This window comes from Erinaceus europaeus (assembly GCF_950295315.1).
Source record: "Erinaceus europaeus chromosome 5 unlocalized genomic scaffold, mEriEur2.1 SUPER_5_unloc_1, whole genome shotgun sequence".
In the NCBI taxonomy this organism is placed as follows: Eukaryota; Metazoa; Chordata; class Mammalia; order Eulipotyphla; family Erinaceidae; genus Erinaceus; species Erinaceus europaeus.
In genome coordinates, this window is record NW_026647112.1 from 110539 (window position 1) to 128590 (window position 18052).

The window sequence follows — 18052 nt, forward strand, 5'->3', positions numbered from 1 at the left end:
CCTGGGCCCTGCCCTGCCCTCCTGGGACCTGCCCTGCCCTCCTGGGACCTGCCCTGCCCTCCTGGGACCTGCCCTGCCCTCCTGGGACCTGCCCTGCCCTCCTGGGACCTGCCCTGCCCTCCTAGGCCCTGCCCTGCCCTCCTGGGCCCTGCCCTGCCCTGCCCTCGTGGGCCCTGCCCTGCCCTCCTGGGACCTGCCCTGCCCTGCCCTCCTAGGCCCTGCCCTGCCCTCCTGGGCCCGGCCCTGCCCTGCCCTCGTGGGCCCTGCCATGCCCTCCTGGGACCTGCCCTGCCCAGCCCTCCTAGGCCCTGCCCTGCCCTCGTGGGCCCTGCCCTGCCCTCCTGGGCCCTGCCCTGCCCTCCTGGACCCTGCCCTGCCCTGCCCTCCTGGGACCTGCCCTGCCCTCCTGGGCCCTGCCCTGCCCTGCCCTCCTGGGCCCTGCCCTGCCCTGTCCTGCCCTGCCCTGTCCTCCTGGGCCCTGCCCTGCCCTCCTGGGCCCTGCCCTGTCCCCTGGGCCCTGCCTTGCCCTGTCCCCTGGGCCTTGCCCTGCCCTCAGTCCTGAGTGCCCCAGGTGGTGACCCTGCTGTGTGCCCCACTCTCTGTGCCCACCACAGGCACCCCCTGAACCCCGTCTCTCAGCCATGTCCTCTGCCACGGGCACCCTCATGTCTCCCCACCCCATGTCCCCTGCACTGTGTGCCCGTCCTGTGTCCACTGCACTGTGTGCCCTGCACTGTGTGCCCGTCCTGTGTCCCCGTCCTGTGTGCCCGTCCTGTGTGCCTGTCCTGTGTCCCTGCTCTGTGTCCCCTGCTCTGTGTCCCCTGCTCTGTGTCACTGTCCTGTGTCCCCGTCCTATGACCCCTGTCCCCCAGCCCTGACCCCCTGCCCCCTGCTCTGTCCCCATCCCCTGTTCCCCAGCCCTGACCCCCTGCCCCCTGCTCTGTCCCCATCCCCTGCCCCCGTCCCGTGTTCTGTGCCGGCCCCATCCTGTCCCCTGAGAGCTGGGGCCCCATGGCCTCTCTCCCTTGCAGAGGACCCTGTCCCGAGCCCCCTCAGACAGCTGTGGGCTGGCCAGGACACACTTCACGCTGCAGAGCTTGGCTCGGCTCAGAGTCAGAAAGGCGACGCTTCGGAGCCGCCAAGTTTGCCCATCTGTCCTGCCACCATCGCCGTGCCTGGTCTTGCGCGGTGGCCTCCCACACCATTCCTCCACCCGGCGCCCTCCCGTGTGTCCGGACGCCCCTTCCCGGGCTCTGACTCACCCCTGCTAGAGCCAGGACACGAGGGGGGGACGTGGGGGCTTCTGGGAGCAGGGCCCAGCCCCCCAGCCGGCCCCCGGGACAGAGCAGATGCGGAGACGCCGAGCCCACACCCCACCCCGCGCCTCTGAGCACAGGGGCTACCCGAGCGGCCTCCCACACCCCTGCGTCCCCACCTCGCTCCCTCCCCCAGGGCAGCCCAGCACCCTCGGCCTCAGAGTCAGTGGACGTGAGCTGTGTCTGTCTGTCCATCCCCATGAACTCCATCTCCATGCTTCTGACTCTGTCATCTCTTCACTCCTTCTCTCCCTCCTCCCCGTCTCTCCTCCTCCTCCCCGTCTCTCCTCCTCCCCGTCTCTCCCTCCTCCCCGTCTCTCCTCCTCCCCGTCTCTCCTCCTCCCCGTCTCTCCCTCCTCCCCGTCTCTCCTCCTCCCCATCTCTCATCCTCCTCCCCGTCTCTCCCTCCTCCCCGTCTCTCCTCCTCCCCGTCTCTCCTCCTCCCCGTCTCTCCTCCTCCCCGTCTCTCCTCCTCCCCATCTCCTCCTCCTCCCCGTCTCTCCTCCTCCCCGTCTCTCCTCCTCCCCGTCTCCTCCTCCTCCCCGTCTCTCCTCCTCCCCGTCTCTCCTCCTCCCCGTCTCTCCCTCCTCCCCGTCTCTCCCTCCTCCTCCCGTCTCTCCTCCTCCCCGTCTCCTCCTCCTCCCCGTCTCTCCTCCTCCCCGTCTCTCCTCCTCCCCATCTCTCCTCCTCCCTGTCTCTCCCTCCTCCCCGTCTCTCCTCCTCCTCCCCGTCTCTCCCTCCTCCCCGTCTCTCCTCCTCCCCGTCTCTCCTCCTCCCGTCTCTCCTCCTCCTCCCGTCTCTCCTCCTCCCCGTCTCTCCTCCTCCTCCCCGTCTCTCCTCCTCCCCGTCTCTCCTCCTCCCCGTCTCTCCTCCTCCCCATCTCTCCTCCTCCCCGTCTCTCCCTCCTCCCCGTCTCTCCTCCTCCTCCCCGTCTCTCCTCCTCCTCCCCGTCTCTCCCTCCTCCCCGTCTCTCCTCCTCCCCGTCTCTCCTCCTCCCCGTCTCTCCCTCCTCCCCGTCTCTCCTCCTCCTCCCCGTCTCTCCCTCCTCCCCGTCTCTCCTCCTCCCCGTCTCTCCTCCTCCCGTCTCTCCTCCTCCTCCCGTCTCTCCTCCTCCCCGTCTCTCCTCCTCCTCCCCATCTCTCCTCCTCCCCGTCTCCTCCTCCTCCCCGTCTCCTCCTCCTCCCCGCCTCTCCTCCTCCCCGTCTCTCCTCCTCCCCGTCTCTCCCTCCTCCCCGTCTCTCCTCCTCCTCCCCGCCTCTCCCTTCTCTGTCTCACTCTTCTCCTGCAGCTTCTCCCAGTCCTGACAAAAAAGCTAAGCGTCTTGAAGTCAAGAGTGACCCGACCCCCTTTGGTCTGCGAGGTAGAGCGGCCCCGCGTGTCCTGGACTCCCGTCCTGCCCTGTGTGCCCGCCAGCAGCCGCAGGTGCCCTGGAGAAGGGCTGGGGGCTCACGCCTGAGCAGGCCGCACGCTGTCCACGCAGGGCAGCCCAGGGAGGCGCTCTGGCCGTGCCCCCGCCCTGCCACCACTCCACTCTGGGGGACCCTGTGCTGCTGGAGGCGAGGCCTCTGTGCAGGTGGTGGGGCGGGGGTCCCCGAGTTTGGGGGTTGGGCTCTCGGGGTGTCCGCAGAGTGGGGGTCCAGGGCATGGGTGGAACCCCTTCAGGGCGCCCACTGGCCCGTGAGGGCCCCGCTTGCTCTGCTCTGGGCCCCGCTCTCTCCCGGCGACTCAACTCCAGGCCACCTGCAGCCACCAGCCGGGCCCTTCCCCTGACCCCTCCCCAGATGAGGCAGAGCTGGGGGCCTGGAGGGGGTTGGCGGCTGGGGCTGGTGCACCGGGAGCTGGAGAACTCCAGCCTGTCACATGGTCACGGGGAACCGGGCCGGGACACACCGCCACATAGGACACGGGGCCTGTGCCTCACAGCCACAGGAGACGGTGCAGGCTCCCAGACACACGGGCCACAAAAGGGGGTCACGGTGACCGCTCTGCCTCCCGTCACACCCCCCTCCAGCCCCTCAAAATGCCCCAGGAAGCGGTGCTGCCAGCCCAGGGGTCCCAGCTGAGGGGGCTCCCCAAGGGTCCACGGCGCCCCACCTGCTGGCCGAGTGGTCCCTCGTCCGCCGCCACGGCCGTACCCCCAGGACTGCTCCATGTGTGCGGCCCAGGGCCAGTGTCTGGGGGTCCTCCCTCCCGGGCCTGTCCTCACAGACTCCGTCCCCCACTCCCGCTCAGGCTGGAGCAAGACGTCCCAGCCCCCAGAGGCTCCCGAGGACAATGACGGCTGGTCCAGTGCCGAGGACCTCATCATCATCAACTCCTCAGATGCCGAGGAGGAAGGCGGAGGGGTTCCTGGGAAGCTGGTAACAGTGGCCCTGCGGGGGCAGGGGACCGGGTGACCACAGGGTCCCGTGACCTCAGGGCAGGCCTCCCCCCCCCCCCTTTGGCGGCTCCTGTGGTCGGGTGGCCGTGCCGGCCCCGGCAGGCAGGGCTCCAAAGAGCGGCACCCCCCCACCAGAGGACCAGCCATCCCAGCCCTGGGTGGGGGGCCGGGGGCCATGTGGGTGGGCCTCCACATGACCCCCTTGGGCCCTGGATGCGGGGACCCCTGGGTGTCGGGGACAGAGCAGCCTCTGCCCCAGGCCCCCGGCAAGTTCACGGTCGTGGGGGACGAGGAGAAGGCCGGCTCGGACGCCCTGGCCCTGAGGAGCGGGGACGTGGTGGAGCTGCTGCGGCAGGGTGACGACGGCCTGTGGTGAGTGTCCCCGTGCCGGGACCCGGCCCGCCCAGCCTGGCGTCCGGCTGACAGCCGTCCCTGCCCGCAGGTTGGTCAGGAACCTCACGTCCAGCCGGGAGGCCTGGGTGCCTCCCCGCAGCCTGTGTGCGGCCCTCGGCCCGACCGGCTCAGCCCAGTGCCTGAGCAGCTCCGGTAGGCCGCCCCCCGCCCGCCCCCGCGCCCCGTGCCCCCGTGCCCCATGCCCACGTGAGCCGGGCCTGCTTCTCCACAGACTCCAGCGCAGGGTCAGCCCTGCTCAGCGCCTCGTCCAGCTGCAGCGAGGGCTGCGGGGGCGCCCTGGCCGAGCTGCAGGGGTAGCCGCCTGACCCCTGTGCTTGGCCCCCAGCTGGGTGAGGGCCGACTGCCCCAGGAGCACCAGAACGGGCCGGACCAAGTGCCCTCGGCCTCGCCCGCCGTGAGCCGTGAGCCGTGAGCCGTGAGCCGTGAGCCCAGGCAGTGCTTCCTGAAGATCCCGCCCACCGGCCAACCTCCAGGCCCCGCGGCGGCCCCGGGGTGTGGGGACAAGCCTGTACGGAGACCCGGGGGGCTGTGTGGGCCGCTGCGAGGCGCCCCCTCTCCGTCCTCTCACCCAGGGCCACCGGCTGAGGATCCTGCGGGGTGAATTCTGGCAGGGGTGCAGCTCGTGGTGGCTTTGGGCGACACTGGCACCCAGGCTTCCCCAGGGATCACTGTGTTTACGATTTCTACTGCGTTTGATACGCGACTGGTTTTCGTTACTGGGGTTGACAGGACGGCCCCTGTGTGGTTTGGGGCTCCCTCCCCCACTCAGTTCTGGGGGGAAAATGCAGAACCCCACTTCCGACAGCCACATCTTTTTCTATAAGACGACCTGGAGACTCTGGAGTTTTTGTTTTAAGAACTTGGCCAAACCATCGGGAATTTTTATTGTTTTTAAAGAACACGAGATGCAGTTTCCAAGGGTGTCCGCGGAATTCGGGGTCACCCAGGGCCTCAGGTCCGAGCCCCCGGTGAGGAGGATGCCCCTGCCCGCCCATCTGGACGTGACTCCTGACCCTCCGCGTGTGTCACAAGACACAGTGGGAACTGGGGCTGGGGGCAGTGGGGTCGGGAATCGTCACCTCCAGCCACAGAGCGGAGTGGGGGCTGTCTCTCCGGGCCCCAGGGCCACGCTCCGGGCGCGTGTGGCCTCTTCCTCATCAAAGCACTTTAAAACCACCCCGAGGGCTGTCCCTGCGCCCTTTTTGTAAACTGCTGATGTAAATAAAGAGAAAGTGTCAGAGTTATTTCTGGGGTGATGGGCTTGACGGAACGGCCTCCACCCTCATGGCTGCAAGGGTGTGGTGTCCTCGCTTCTGTCCCCTGTCCCCATACTAGTCCCCATCCCCGTCTCCTGTCCCCTGCCCCCTTCCCCTGTCCCCGTTCCTGCCCCTGTCCCCATCTTCATCCCCTGTCCCCATACTAGTCCCCATCCCCGTCTCCTGTCCTCATCCCCGTCTTCCTGTCCCCGTTCCTGCCCCTGTCCCCATCTTCATCCCCTGTCCCTATACGAGTCCCCATCCCAGTCTCCCGTCCTCATCCCCGTCTCCTGTCCCCTGCCCCCTTCCCCATCCTGTCCCCACACCCCCATCTCCTGTCCCTGTGCTCCCACCCCCATCCTGTCCCCTTGTCCCCATCCCCATCTCCTGTCCCCTGCCCCCACTCCCATTCCGTCCCCGTGTCCCCATCCCTGTCCCCATGGCTGGCATGTCTGCGGCAAGATGAGGGTGTCAGAGGACCTCGGGCATGTCCCCTGCTGGAGCCACCCAGGTCTGAGCCCTGCCGCCCCTGGAAGCACTGAGCCAAGGAGATCTTGGTAAGGAGTGGGCTGGGACTGTGGTCTCTCCTGTCTTCCTCCCTCTCCTCACCTCTCTTCCTCTTCACCCCTCTCTCTCCCTCTCTCTCCCTCTCTCCCCCTCTCTCCTCTCCCCCTCTTCCCTTTATCTTTTCTCTCCCACCCTCTCCTCTCTTTCCCATCCTTCTCCCCTCTTTCTCCTCCCTTCTCTCTCTTCTCCCCTCTCTCCCTCTCTTCTCTCCCTCTCCCTCCCTCTCCCTTTATCCCACCCTCCCTTTCCAACTGGAGTAAGTAAGGGAAGTCGGCCAGGTGGTGGGGTGGGCAGGTGGGAAGCCCCAGCAGAGGCCGGGGAGCAGAGAGGCAGTAGACCCATGTCCTCAGGGAAGAGGAGTGGGAGCTGGCTCACAGGGAAAGAATGGCAGGACCTGGAGCTTTTACATATAAAATGGAAATATTGACAAGACCATAGAATAAGAAGGGAACAATCCCACACAGCTCCCACCACCAGAGCTCCCTCCCTGTCCCCTCTCCTCCATTGGAAGCTTCCCTGTTCTTTACCCCTCTGGGAGCAGGGACCCCAATTCTTTATGGGGAGCAGAAGGTGGGAGTTCTGGCTTCTGTCGTTGCTTCTCCGCTGGACATGGGTGTTGGCAGGTGGACCCACACCCCCAGCCTGTGTCTGTCTGTCCCTAGTGGGGCAGGGCTCTGGGGAGGGGAGGCTCCAGGACACATGGGTGAGGGCGTCTGCCCAGGGAGGCCAGGGTGGCGTCATGGCGGCATCTGTGACTTGGTGGCTGAAAAGCAGCAAGATATAAAGGAGAGTCGGGCGGTAGCACAGTGGGTTGAGTGCGCGTGTCATGAAGCACAAGGATCCCAGTTCAAGGCCTCGGCCCCCCACCTGCAGGGGAGTCACTTCACAGGCGGTGAAACAGGTCTGCAGGTGTATGTCTTTCTCTCCCCCTCTCTGTCTTCCCTCTATTTCTGACTTATCTAACAATGATGACATCAATAACAATAATAACCATTAAAATAAGGGCAACAAAAGGGAAAATATATATTTTTAAAAAAGAAATAAAGCAGAAGAAATTATTAAACCAAAAGGCAAGAATTTAGCAGATGAGATTAGAGTCTCCATTCTGGAAAAAGCTAGGAAGTTTATTTTAGGTCTATTCCAAAACCTAGATATGGACCAGGGCCCATGAGATAAGGAACATGTACACATGTCCATAGTTAGGGGCAAATATACACCTTAAAGCAAAAATGCACGATTGTTTGCTGTGAGTCAATAAACGCAGCAAGCAAGTAGAAAGACCCACAAAGACACCGTAAAGTATCTAATCAAATCGTTTCTACTAAGACCTAGACACCCTTCTCACCTACCTCCTACTCCGCTTCTCTCAGTCACTCCAAAGCTAACCCTGTCGAAGTAAGGGCGACAAGAGCTGAATGAGGGCAAGAGACTGGCACACTCCCATGGCGACTCTGGTCACTACCAGGCCACCCCATCCCCTGGGGCCCTAGTCGGGGAGTCCTGGGGTTCCCACAGACATGACGGGCCTAGACCTCTAACACATCCCTCTCTCCACCATCCCTGGTCATCTCCATCAGGAACAACATAACGGACCCCTCTGTGGGCCCCTATGGGACCTGGAGCTCAATGTGGATCAACAAGGGTGGGGAATGTTCCTCTCCCTGAAGGGAGGTTGGACAACATGCTCTACCTGCCACCCGAGGAAGATGGGACCTGAAATGAGTGCAGCCTAGAATGTTCCCAGCCGCGACCACAGAATGTGAGCTCAGACCTCCAGGGATGCAGAGGGTCCTGTGATGAATGTGGGCCCCAGGTCAGATCAATAGTCTGCCTCTTGCTGACAAATTCTGCCCAGGGCAGTGAAACCCGGTGATGACGCTTTTTGAAATGTTTCTATGGAGTAATTTTGCTAATTCGTGGTTAGTGGTTTACGAGACTAAGACTGGAGGCCAGGCAGTGAGGCACACATTATCATATGCAAGGACCCAAGTTGGAGTCCCTGCTCCAACTATGGGGGAAGCTTCATGAGCAGTGAAGCAGGGCTACAAGTGTCTCCCGGTCTCCCCTCCCTCCTCGATTTATCTATGCATTTTCAAATAAAAACGAAAAGAAAAGAATGGCCACTGGATGTGGTGGATTTGTAGAGCTGGCACAAGCTCCAGCGACAACCCTGGTGGTAAGTGAAAGTCTGTTTTCATTAGAAATAAAGGCTAGAGGCCGGGTAATGGCGCTCCCTGTTGAGCACACGCTGTAAGGCACAAGGACCCAGGTTCAAGCCCCCGACCCCCACCTGCAGGAGGGTAGCTTCATGAGTGATGAAGCTGGTCTGGAGGTGTCTTTCTGTCTCCCTCTCTGTCACCCCTTCCCTCTCAATTCTCTCTGTCCTATCCAATAAAACGGGGGAAGAAAAAGGGACAAATGGCCTCCGGGAGTGGTGGATGCGTAGCACTGGCTCCGAGCCCCAGTGATAATCCTGACAAGAGTAAAAAAAATAAAAATAAAAAGATGACAAGGTCTACCCCCCCACACACACACACCTCTGTGCCTCTGTCACTCCAGCAGTGACCACCATGACTGTCCAGGCAGGCCCTAGAGGGCTTGTTCACCTCTGGCTCCTGTGTTTTGTTTTGTGCAAGTCTCTGTGACGTTCCCCAGATGGCACATGTGAGGGAGGGAAGCCATCCGCCAGTCCCCAGAGGTGACAAGGAAAGACCCACAGGGGCAGGACACGGGGCAGGGGCAGGGGCCCCTGGGAAGCCTCCTTGCTGCCTCGCCTGTGGGTGGAGGGAGGGTCCCCCGGCGACAGCGCCCCTCCCCTGCAGCCATCTCCTGTGGCAAAACAGGTGGGTTCCCCAGAGGGCCGAGGCTGGGCTCAGTGGGGAAGCATGTGCCTCGCCGTGGGAGGCCCCGGGTTCGATGCGCGGCACCACACGGGAGCAGCTCAGAATGACCACAGACTCCGGGAGCGGTGAGAGAGCCCTGGGCTGGGGCTGGGGTGGGGTGGGGGCTCCCCCTGCGCTTGGCCCCAGTTCACAGAACGCACAGGCCGGCACAGCCCGAGGGAGCCTGCGAGGGACCATGCACGTGGCGGTGCACAGGGACCCAGGGCCGAACCCCAAGCCCCAACTGCAGAGGGGAAGCTCCACAAACGGTGGGGTGGTGCCTCTCTCCCCCCACTCCCTCTCTCCCCCCACTCCCTCTCTCCACCTCCCTCCCTCTCTCCCCCACCTCCCTCTCTCCCTCTCTCTCCCTCTCACCCTCTCTCTACCCCTCTCCCTCTCTCCTTCTCCCTCTCTCTCTCTCTCCCTCTCTTCTCTCCCTCTCTCTCTCCCTCTCTCTATCCCTCTCCCTCTCTCTCTCTCCCTCTCTCTCTCTCCCTCGCCCTCTCTCTCTCCCTCTCTCCTCTCTCTCCCTCTCTCCCTCTCACCCTATCCCCCCCCCCTTTTCACCAGAGCCCTGATCAGCTCTGGCTTATGGTGGTGCAGGGGATTGAACCTGGGACTTTGGAGCCTCAGGCAGGACCGTCTCTGCATAATCATGCTGTCTACCCCCACCCTCTCTTCTTATCTCCCCTTCCTGTCTCAATTTCTCTCTTTATCTTAAATCAATAAATAAAATATAAAAAATTCAAAGAGTGAATAGTGGGAGTCGGCGGTAGTGCAGCGGGTTAAATGCACACGGCACAGGACCAGCATGAGGATCCTGGTTCGAGCCCCCGGCTCCCCACCTGCAGGGGAGTCGCTTCACAGGCAGTGAAGCAGGTCTGCAGGTGTCTGTCTGTCTGTCTCTCCCCCTGTCTGTCTTCCCCTCCTCTCTCCATTCTCTCTGTCCTATCCAACAACGACAATAGTAACTACAACAGTAAAACAACAAGGACAACAAAAAGGGAATAAATAAATAAATATTTTTTTGAATAACTACAACAATAAAACAAGGGCAACAAAAAGGAATAAATAAATACTAGAAGAAAAAAAAAAAGAAGAGGCAACAATATGGGAAAAATGGCCTCCAGGAGCAGTGGATTCGTGGTGCAGGCACTGAGCCCCGGCAATAACCCTGGAGGCCAAAAAAAAAAAAAATTGAATACTTGAAAGGAAATAATAAAATCGAAGGCTCAGGGGCCAGGCTGGTGGCACACCTGATCAAGCACACACACTACAGCGTGCATGGACCCAGGTTCAAGCCCCCGGTCCCCACTTGCAGGGGAAGCTTCACAAGTGGTGAAGCAGAGCTGCAGGGGTCTCTCTGACTCTTCCATCTCTCTGCCTTCATCCAATAATAAAAATAAAATATTTTGATTGGGGTGGGGGTAATAATAATGGTTATGCAAAGAGACTCTCATGCCTGAGGCTCCAAAGTCCCAGGTTCAATCCCCCGCACCACCATTAGCCAGAGCTGAGCAGGGCTCTGGTAAAAATAAATGAATAAGTGGTCCAGGAGGTGATGCAGTGGATAAAGCACTGGATTCTCAAGCATGAGGTCCAGAGTTCAGTCCCCGGCAGCACACGTACCAGAGTGATGTCTGGTCTTTCTCTCTCTCTTCCTACCTTTCTCATAAATAAATTATTTTTTAAAAAGCTGCAATTAAAAAAAGAATAAATAAATAACTTTGATTGGAGGTACATAGCATAATGGTTATGCAAAGAGACTTTCATGTCTGAGGCTCCATAGTCCCAGGTTCAATCCCCTGCATCACCATAAACTAGAGCTGAGCAATGCCCTGGTTAAAAATAAATTAATTTACCTAACCAACACAACGATTGCCACCTCAACATGCTTCACTTCAGACTGTGTCCAGAGACTTCATGTGTGGAATGACAACCCTTCAGCTTCATTACCCGAGTGAGACCTTTCCTTTCATAGTACACTCTAATTTCATCTCAGGTGGTTCACTTTCTAACAAAGTCCCAAAACCTAGATATACACCAGTTTCTGTGAGAGAGAGCTTATGTGCACACGTATCCATAAACTACTGCAAAATATATACCTGAAAGCAGAAGTACACTAGAGTTTGCAGTGAGTACCCCCCTAACACTTCCTCTCCACTATTCCAAGCTTGGGATCCATGATTGCTCAACAATTTGTTTGGCTTTGTATGTTAACTCTCTTTTCAATCACCAGGTTCCAGATGCCATCAGGATGCTGGCCAGGCTTCCCTGGACTGAAGACCCCACCAATGTGTCCTGGAGCTCCGCTTCCCAGAGACCCACCCCACTAGGGAAAGAGAGAGGCAGACTGGGAGTATGGACCGACCAGTCAACGTCCATGTTCAGCGGGGAAGCAATGACAGAAGCCAGACCTTCTACCTTCTGCAACCCACAATGACCCTGGGTCCATGCTCCCAGAGGGATAGAGAATGGGAAAGCTATCAGGGGAGGGGGTGGGATATGGAGATTGGGTGGTGGGAATTGTGTGGAGTTGTACCCCTCCTACCTTATGGTTTTGTTAATTAATCCTTTCTTAAATAAAAATAATAAGAAAGAAAAAGAAAAGAAATTAATTTGCAAAGCACAAGGACCGGTATAAGGATCCCAGTTTGAGCTCCCGGCTCCCCACCTGCAGGGGAGTCGCTTCACAGGCGGTGAAGCAGGTCTGCAGGTGTCTGTCTTTCTCTCCCCTCTCTATCTGCCCCTCCTCTCTCCATTTCTCTCTGTCCTATCCAATAACAATGACATCAATAACAACAACAACAATAATAACTGCAACAGTAAAACAACAAGGGCAACAAAAGGAAATAAATATTTAAAAATATTTGAAATAAATAAAAATATTAATAAATTAATTAATCGGGGCCAGGTGGTGGTGCACCTGGTTGAGCACACATTACAATGTGCAAGGACCCAGGTTCAAGCCCCGGCTCCCCACCTGCAGGGGGAAAACTTCACAAGTGGTGAAGCAGGGCTGCAGGTGTCTCTCTGTCTCTCTCCCTCTCTATCTTCCCCCTCCTCTCAATTTCTGGCTGTCTCTAGTAAATAAATAAAGATAATTTTAAAAATAATAATTAATTTAAATGTTTTTTTAAAATAACAAAGTAAAATCAGAGTCTCTGTTCCTTGAAAAAGCAGAACATCAATTTAAAGTAAATGGAAAACACCTCCTGACAAGTAAAGGTGTTTAGGCAAAGGGACCACTAGGAACAGCTGTCCACCAATACACTTGTTTTTATTATCTTTATTTATTCACTGGATAGAGACAGTCAGAAGTCAAGAGGGGAAGGGAGAGAGACAGAGAGACACCTGCGGCTCTGCTTCACCACGGGTGAAGCTTCCCCTCTGCAGGTGGGGACCAGGGGCTGGAACCCGGTTCCTTGTGCACTGTGACATGTGCGCTCAACCCGGTGTGCCACCACCCGGCCTCTTCTGCCAATACATTTTTAAATGTGTTTTTAACAGGAATTTGTAAAAAATAGCGACTAATTCCTAGCACTGCTAAAACGGTATCATCTGTTTTCCATCTACACCATGCCTCAGCCTCGCGTGAGCTTCATGTGCAGCTTGGCGATACGAGAATCCGGCATGAAGCCCAGCCAGTCTATCTTGGCGTTACTCTCGATCGCACTCTGTCATTTCACAAACATCTCATAAAAACTGCAGCAAAGGTGGGCGCGAGGAATCACATCATTGCAAGACTGGCCAGCTCCTCATGGGGCGCGAGCGCTTCCACACTGCAATCATCCTCTCTGGCATTATGCTATTCCACTGCAGAATACTGTGCCCCAGTATGGTTCCGTAGCCCCCATGTCCACTTGGTCGATTCCAAATTATATTCCTCCATGAGGATCATTTCTGGAACCATCCGTTCCACCCCGGTTCCATGGCTGCCAGTTCTTAGCCACATCGCCCCGCCAGATATTCGTCGGGATGCGGCATCATCTAAGTTCATTTCCCACGTCTACGCTCGACCGGACCTGCCAATATACGCGGATATCTTCGCCCACCCTGTCCAACGCTTGACGTCTCATCATCCAATCTGGTCCCCTACGCCTACACTGAACTTCTCTGTTCCAGACTCTTGGAAACAGAGTTGGCAGTCAGCCGAGGTAAAGAACAAACACCTCATCACAGACCCCTGCAAGCGTCAACCCGGCTTTGACCTAGCACGTTATGATCGGGCCCTCCTCAATCGCTATCGAACAGGCCATGGCCGGTGCGCCGCTATGTTCCATCGCTGGGGAGCCAGAGACGACCCGAACTGCCCCTGTGGCTACAGACAGACTATGACCCACATAGTCAACGACTGCCACCTCTCCAGATTCAAAGGAGGTCTCGAAACTTGACATCAGGCTCAACCTGACGCTGTTGACTGGCTACGGAAGAAGGGCCAACGCTAGAAGAAGAACAGGAATTTGTGTAAATTTCCAGGAGCCATTTCTCTGTTTGATAGAAGATAAGCTTTGAAACAATGGAAGCCCTCGAGACAAGTTTCCAATTTCTCCCTGGGCAGGCCATTTCCCCTCAGGTAGATCATTTATCAGAAATAGTGACACAACACATAGTTGTGGTAGCAAACATGGTTTCGGCCATTGTATGTTGCAAGGATCATTCCACTTTGAAGATTGCTCCCCCTCCTCCTCCTCCAGCACTTCCCCCCACCTTCCCCAAAGCCTTATAATGCCTGTGAACACAATAAAATTTGGCAGCTTGATCAGAATCCTGTCTTGCTGTCATTTCTCGTGTTTCCTGTTCCATTCATTCCAGGTTCGTGGGTTCCTAGCCCCTGTTCCTGCCCCGCTAGCCGGGGCATCTGGCACCCAACGTGGGGCTGTATGGACAGCGCTTACAGAGACATTACGGGTGCAAGTGAAATTAACAGAGCCAGAGTTGCTGGTATAAAGGCACACCAGTATGAATGAATTGCCTATGTGTTCTAGAAAAAGCAGGACTGAGGGGACGGAGGATGGGGCACCATAGGGGGGTTTTTTGTGGTGGCCTCCAGGAAAGTTGGAGGTGTGTTGTTCAAAGGTGCTGCTGCAAGAATGGGTCGTGAAAGGGATGCACACAGACTCTCCTGCCCAAGGCTATGAGGCCCCAGGCAGGGCGGAGGCAGGGCCAGAAGAGGAGGCAGGGCGGAGGCAGGGCTGTGGCAGGGCAGAGGCAGGGCCAGAAGAGGAGGCAGGGCGGAGGCAGGGCGGAGGCAGGGCCAGGAGAGGCAGCTCTGCAGTTCTGTAGGGCCCAGCCCTGGGGAGGAGCCCTGCCGGCCCAACAGGGGCTGCGCCTCCGTCCCTCCCTCGCTCTCCAGCCTGGACTCCTGCTGCGATGGACACTGTTCTCTCCTGCGCTGGGAGCCCTTGTGCTGCGATGGACACTGTTCTCTCCTGCGCTGGGAGCCCTTTGCTGCGATGGACACTGTTCTCACCTGCGCTGGGAGCCCTGTGCTGCAATGGACACTGTTCTCTCCTGCGCTGGGAGCCCTTGTGCTGCGAGGGACACTGTTCTCTCCTGCGCTGGGAGCCCTTTGCTGCGATGGACACTGTTGTCTCCTGCGCTGGGAGCCCTTTGCTGCTATGGACACTGTTCTCACCTGCGCTGGGAGCCCTTTGCTGCGATGGACACTGTTGTCTCCTGCACTGGGAGCCCTTTGCTGCAATGGACACTGTTCTCACCTGCGCTGGGAGCCCTTGTGCTGCGATGGACACTGTTCTCTCCTGCGCTGGGAGCCCTTGTGCTGCGATGGACACTGTTCTCTCCTGTGCTGGGAGCCCTTGTGCTGCGATGGACACTGTTGTCTCCTGCGCTGGGAGCCCTCGTGCTGCGAGGGACACTGTTGTCTCCTGCGCTGGGAGCCCTTTGCTGCGAGGGACACTGTTCTCACCTGCGCTGGGAGCCCTTGTGCTGCGATGGACACTGTTGTCTCCTGCGCTGGGAGCCCTTGTGCTGCGATGGACACTGTTCTCTCCAGCACTGGGAGCCCTTGTGCTGCGATGGACACTGTTCTCTCCTGTGCTGGGAGCCCTTGTGCTGCGATGGACACTGTTGTCTCCTGCGCTGGGAGCCCTTGTGCTGCGATGGACACTGTTGTCTCCTGCGCTGGGAGCCCTTGTGCCGCGATGGACACTGTTCTCTCCTGCGCTGGGAGCCCTTGTGCTGCGATGGACACTGTTGTCTCCTGCGCTGGGAGCCCTTTGCTGCGATGGACACTGTTCTCACCTGCGCTGGGAGCCCTTGTGCTGCGATGGACACTGTTCTCTCCTGCGCTGGGAGCCCTTTGCTGCGATGGACACTGTTCTCTCCTGCGCTGGGAGCCCTTTGCTGCGATGGACACTGTTCTCACCTGCGCTGGGAGCCTTTGTGCTGCGATGGACACTGTTCTCTCCTACGCTGGGAGCCCTTGTGCTGCGATGGACACTGTTCTCTCCTGCGCTGGGAGCCCTTGTGCTGCGATGGACACTGTTCTCTCCTGCGCTAGGAGCCCTTGTGCTGCGATGGACACTGTTCTCTCCTGCGCTGGGAGCCCTTGTGCTGCGATGGACACTGTTCTCACCTGTGCTGGGAGCCCTTCTGCAGCGATTGACACTGTTCTCTCCTGCGCTGGGAGCCCTTGTGCTGCGATGGACACTGTTCTCACCTGTGCTGGGAGCCCTTGTGCTGCGATGGACACTGTTGTCTCCTGCGCTGGGAGCCCTTGTGCTGTGATGGACACTGTTATCTCCTGTGCTGGGAGCCCTTGTGCTGCGATGGACACTGTTCTCACCTGCGCTGGGAGCCCTTGTGCTGCGATGGACACTGTTCTCACCTGCGCTGGGAGCCCTTGTGCTGCGATGGACACTGTTCTCTCCTGCGCTGGGAGCCCTTTGCTGCGATGGACACTGTTGTCTCCTGCGCTGGGAGCCCTTTGCTGCGATGGACACTGTTCTCATCTGCGCTGGGAGCCCTTGTGCTACGATGGACACTGTTCTCTCCTGCGCTGGGAGCCCTTGTGCTGCGATGGACACTGTTCTCACCTGCGCTGGAGACCTTGTGCTGCGATGGACACTGTTCTCTCCTGCGCTGGGAGCCCTTGTGCTGCGATGGACACTGTTCTCTCCGGCACTGGGAGCCCTTGTGCTGCGATGGACACTGTTCTCTCCAGCACTGGGAGCCCTTGTGCTACGATGGACACTGTTCTCTCCTGCGCTGGGAGCCCTTGTGCTGCGATGGACACTGTTCTCTCCTGCGCTGGGAGCCCTTGTGCTGCGATGGACACTGTTCTTTCCGGCACTGGGAGCCCTTGTGCTGCGATGGACACTGTTCTCTCCTGCGCTGGGAGCCCTTGTGCTGCGATGGACACTGTACTCTCATGCGCTGGGAGCCCTTGTGCTGCGATGGACACTGTTCTCTCCTGTGCTGGGAGCCCTTGTGCTGCGATGGACACTGTTCTCTCCGGCTCTGGGAGCCCTTGTGCTGCGATGGACACTGTTCTCTCCTGCGCTGGGAGCCCTTGTGCTGCGATGGACACTGTTCTCTCCTGCGCTGGGAGCCCTTGTGCTGCGATGGACACTGTTCTCTCCTGCGCTGGGAGCCCTTGTGCTGCGATGGACACTGTTCTCACCTGCGCTGGGAGCCCTTGTGCTGCGATGGACACTGTTCTCACCTGCGCTGGGAGCCTTTGTGCTGCGATGGACACTGTTCTCTCCTGCGCTGGGAGCCCTTGTGCTGCGATGGACACTGTTATCTCCTGCGCTGGGAGCCCTTGTGCTGCGATGGACACTGTTCTCTCCTGCGCTGGGAGCCCTTGTGCTGCGATGGACATTGTTCTCTCCTGCGCTGGGAGCCCTTGTGCTGCGATGGACACTGTTCTCTCCTGCGCTGGGAGCCCTTGTGCTGCGAGGGACACTGTTGTCTCCTGCGCTGGGAGCCCTTTGCTGCGAGGGACACTGTTGTCTCCTGGGCTGGGAGCCCTTTGCTGCGATGGACACTGTTCTCACCTGCGCTGGGAGCCCTTTGCTGCGATGGACACTGTTGTCTCCTGCGCTGGGAGCCCTTGTGCTGCGATGGACACTGTTCTCTCCAGCACTGGGAGCCCTTGTGCTGCGATGGACACTGTTCTCTCCTGCGCTGGGAGCCCTTTGCTGCGATGGACACTGTTCTTTCCGGCACTGGGAGCCCTTGTGCTGCGATGGACACTGTTCTCTCCTGCGCTGGGAGCCCTTGTGCTGCGAGGGACACTGTTCTCTCCTGCGCTGGGAGCCCTTTGCTGCGATGGACACTGTTGTCTCCTGCGCTGGGAGCCCTTTGCTGCGATGGACACTGTTCTCACCTGCGCTGGGAGCCCTTTGCTGCGATGGACACTGTTGTCTCCTGCGCTGGGAGCCCTTTGCTGCTATGGACACTGTTCTCACCTGCGCTGGGAGCCCTTGTGCTGCGATGGACACTGTTCTCACCTGCGCTGGGAGCCTTTGTGCTGCGATGGACACTGTTCTCTCCTGCGCTGGGAGCCCTTGTGCTGCGATGGACACTGTTATCTCCTGCGCTGGGAGCCCTTGTGCTGCGATGGACACTGTTCTCTCCTGCGCTGGGAGCCCTTGTGCTGCGATGGACATTGTTCTCTCCTGCGCTGGGAGCCCTTGTGCTGCGATGGACACTGTTCTCTCCTGCGCTGGGAGCCCTTGTGCTGCGAGGGACACTGTTGTCTCCTGCGCTGGGAGCCCTTTGCTGCGAGGGACACTGTTGTCTCCTGGGCTGGGAGCCCTTTGCTGCGATGGACACTGTTCTCACCTGCGCTGGGAGCCCTTGTGCTGCGATGGACACTGTTGTCTCCTGCGCTGGGAGCCCTTGTGCTGCGATGGACACTGTTCTCTCCAGCACTGGGAGCCCTTGTGCTGCGATGGACACTGTTCTCTCCTGCGCTGGGAGCCCTTTGCTGCGATGGACACTGTTCTTTCCGGCACTGGGAGCCCTTGTGCTGCGATGGACACTGTTCTCTCCTGCGCTGGGAGCCCTTGTGCTGCGAGGGACACTGTTCTCTCCTGCGCTGGGAGCCCTTTGCTGCGATGGACACTGTTGTCTCCTGCGCTGGGAGCCCTTTGCTGCGATGGACACTGTTCTCACCTGCGCTGGGAGCCCTTTGCTGCGATGGACACTGTTGTCTCCTGCGCTGGGAGCCCTTTGCTGCTATGGACACTGTTCTCACCTGCGCTGGGA

The 18052-nt window shown here is 59.1% G+C and overlaps 1 protein-coding gene across 7 annotated transcripts in view; it reads left to right on the forward strand.

The window, feature by feature from the left end:
• Window positions 1-5354, forward strand: part of MCF2L (MCF.2 cell line derived transforming sequence like) — a 42966-nt gene extending 37612 nt beyond the window's left edge. For 5 of the 7 annotated variants that reach the window (XM_060183736.1, XM_060183735.1, XM_060183730.1 and 2 more), the window contains exons 27-31: window positions 2605-2676; window positions 3549-3676; window positions 3956-4068; window positions 4139-4242; window positions 4322-5354. In XM_060183736.1, the coding sequence (XP_060039719.1) occupies window positions 2605-2676; window positions 3549-3676; window positions 3956-4068; window positions 4139-4242; window positions 4322-4407 (503 nt within the window). In that variant the 3' untranslated portion in view covers window positions 4408-5354. The remainder of the gene's footprint in view (window positions 1-2604; window positions 2677-3548; window positions 3677-3955; window positions 4069-4138; window positions 4243-4321) is intronic. The other 2 variants (XM_060183732.1, XM_060183731.1) reach the window with 2 other exon arrangements.
• The last annotated feature ends 12698 nt before the right edge of the window (window positions 5355-18052 follow it).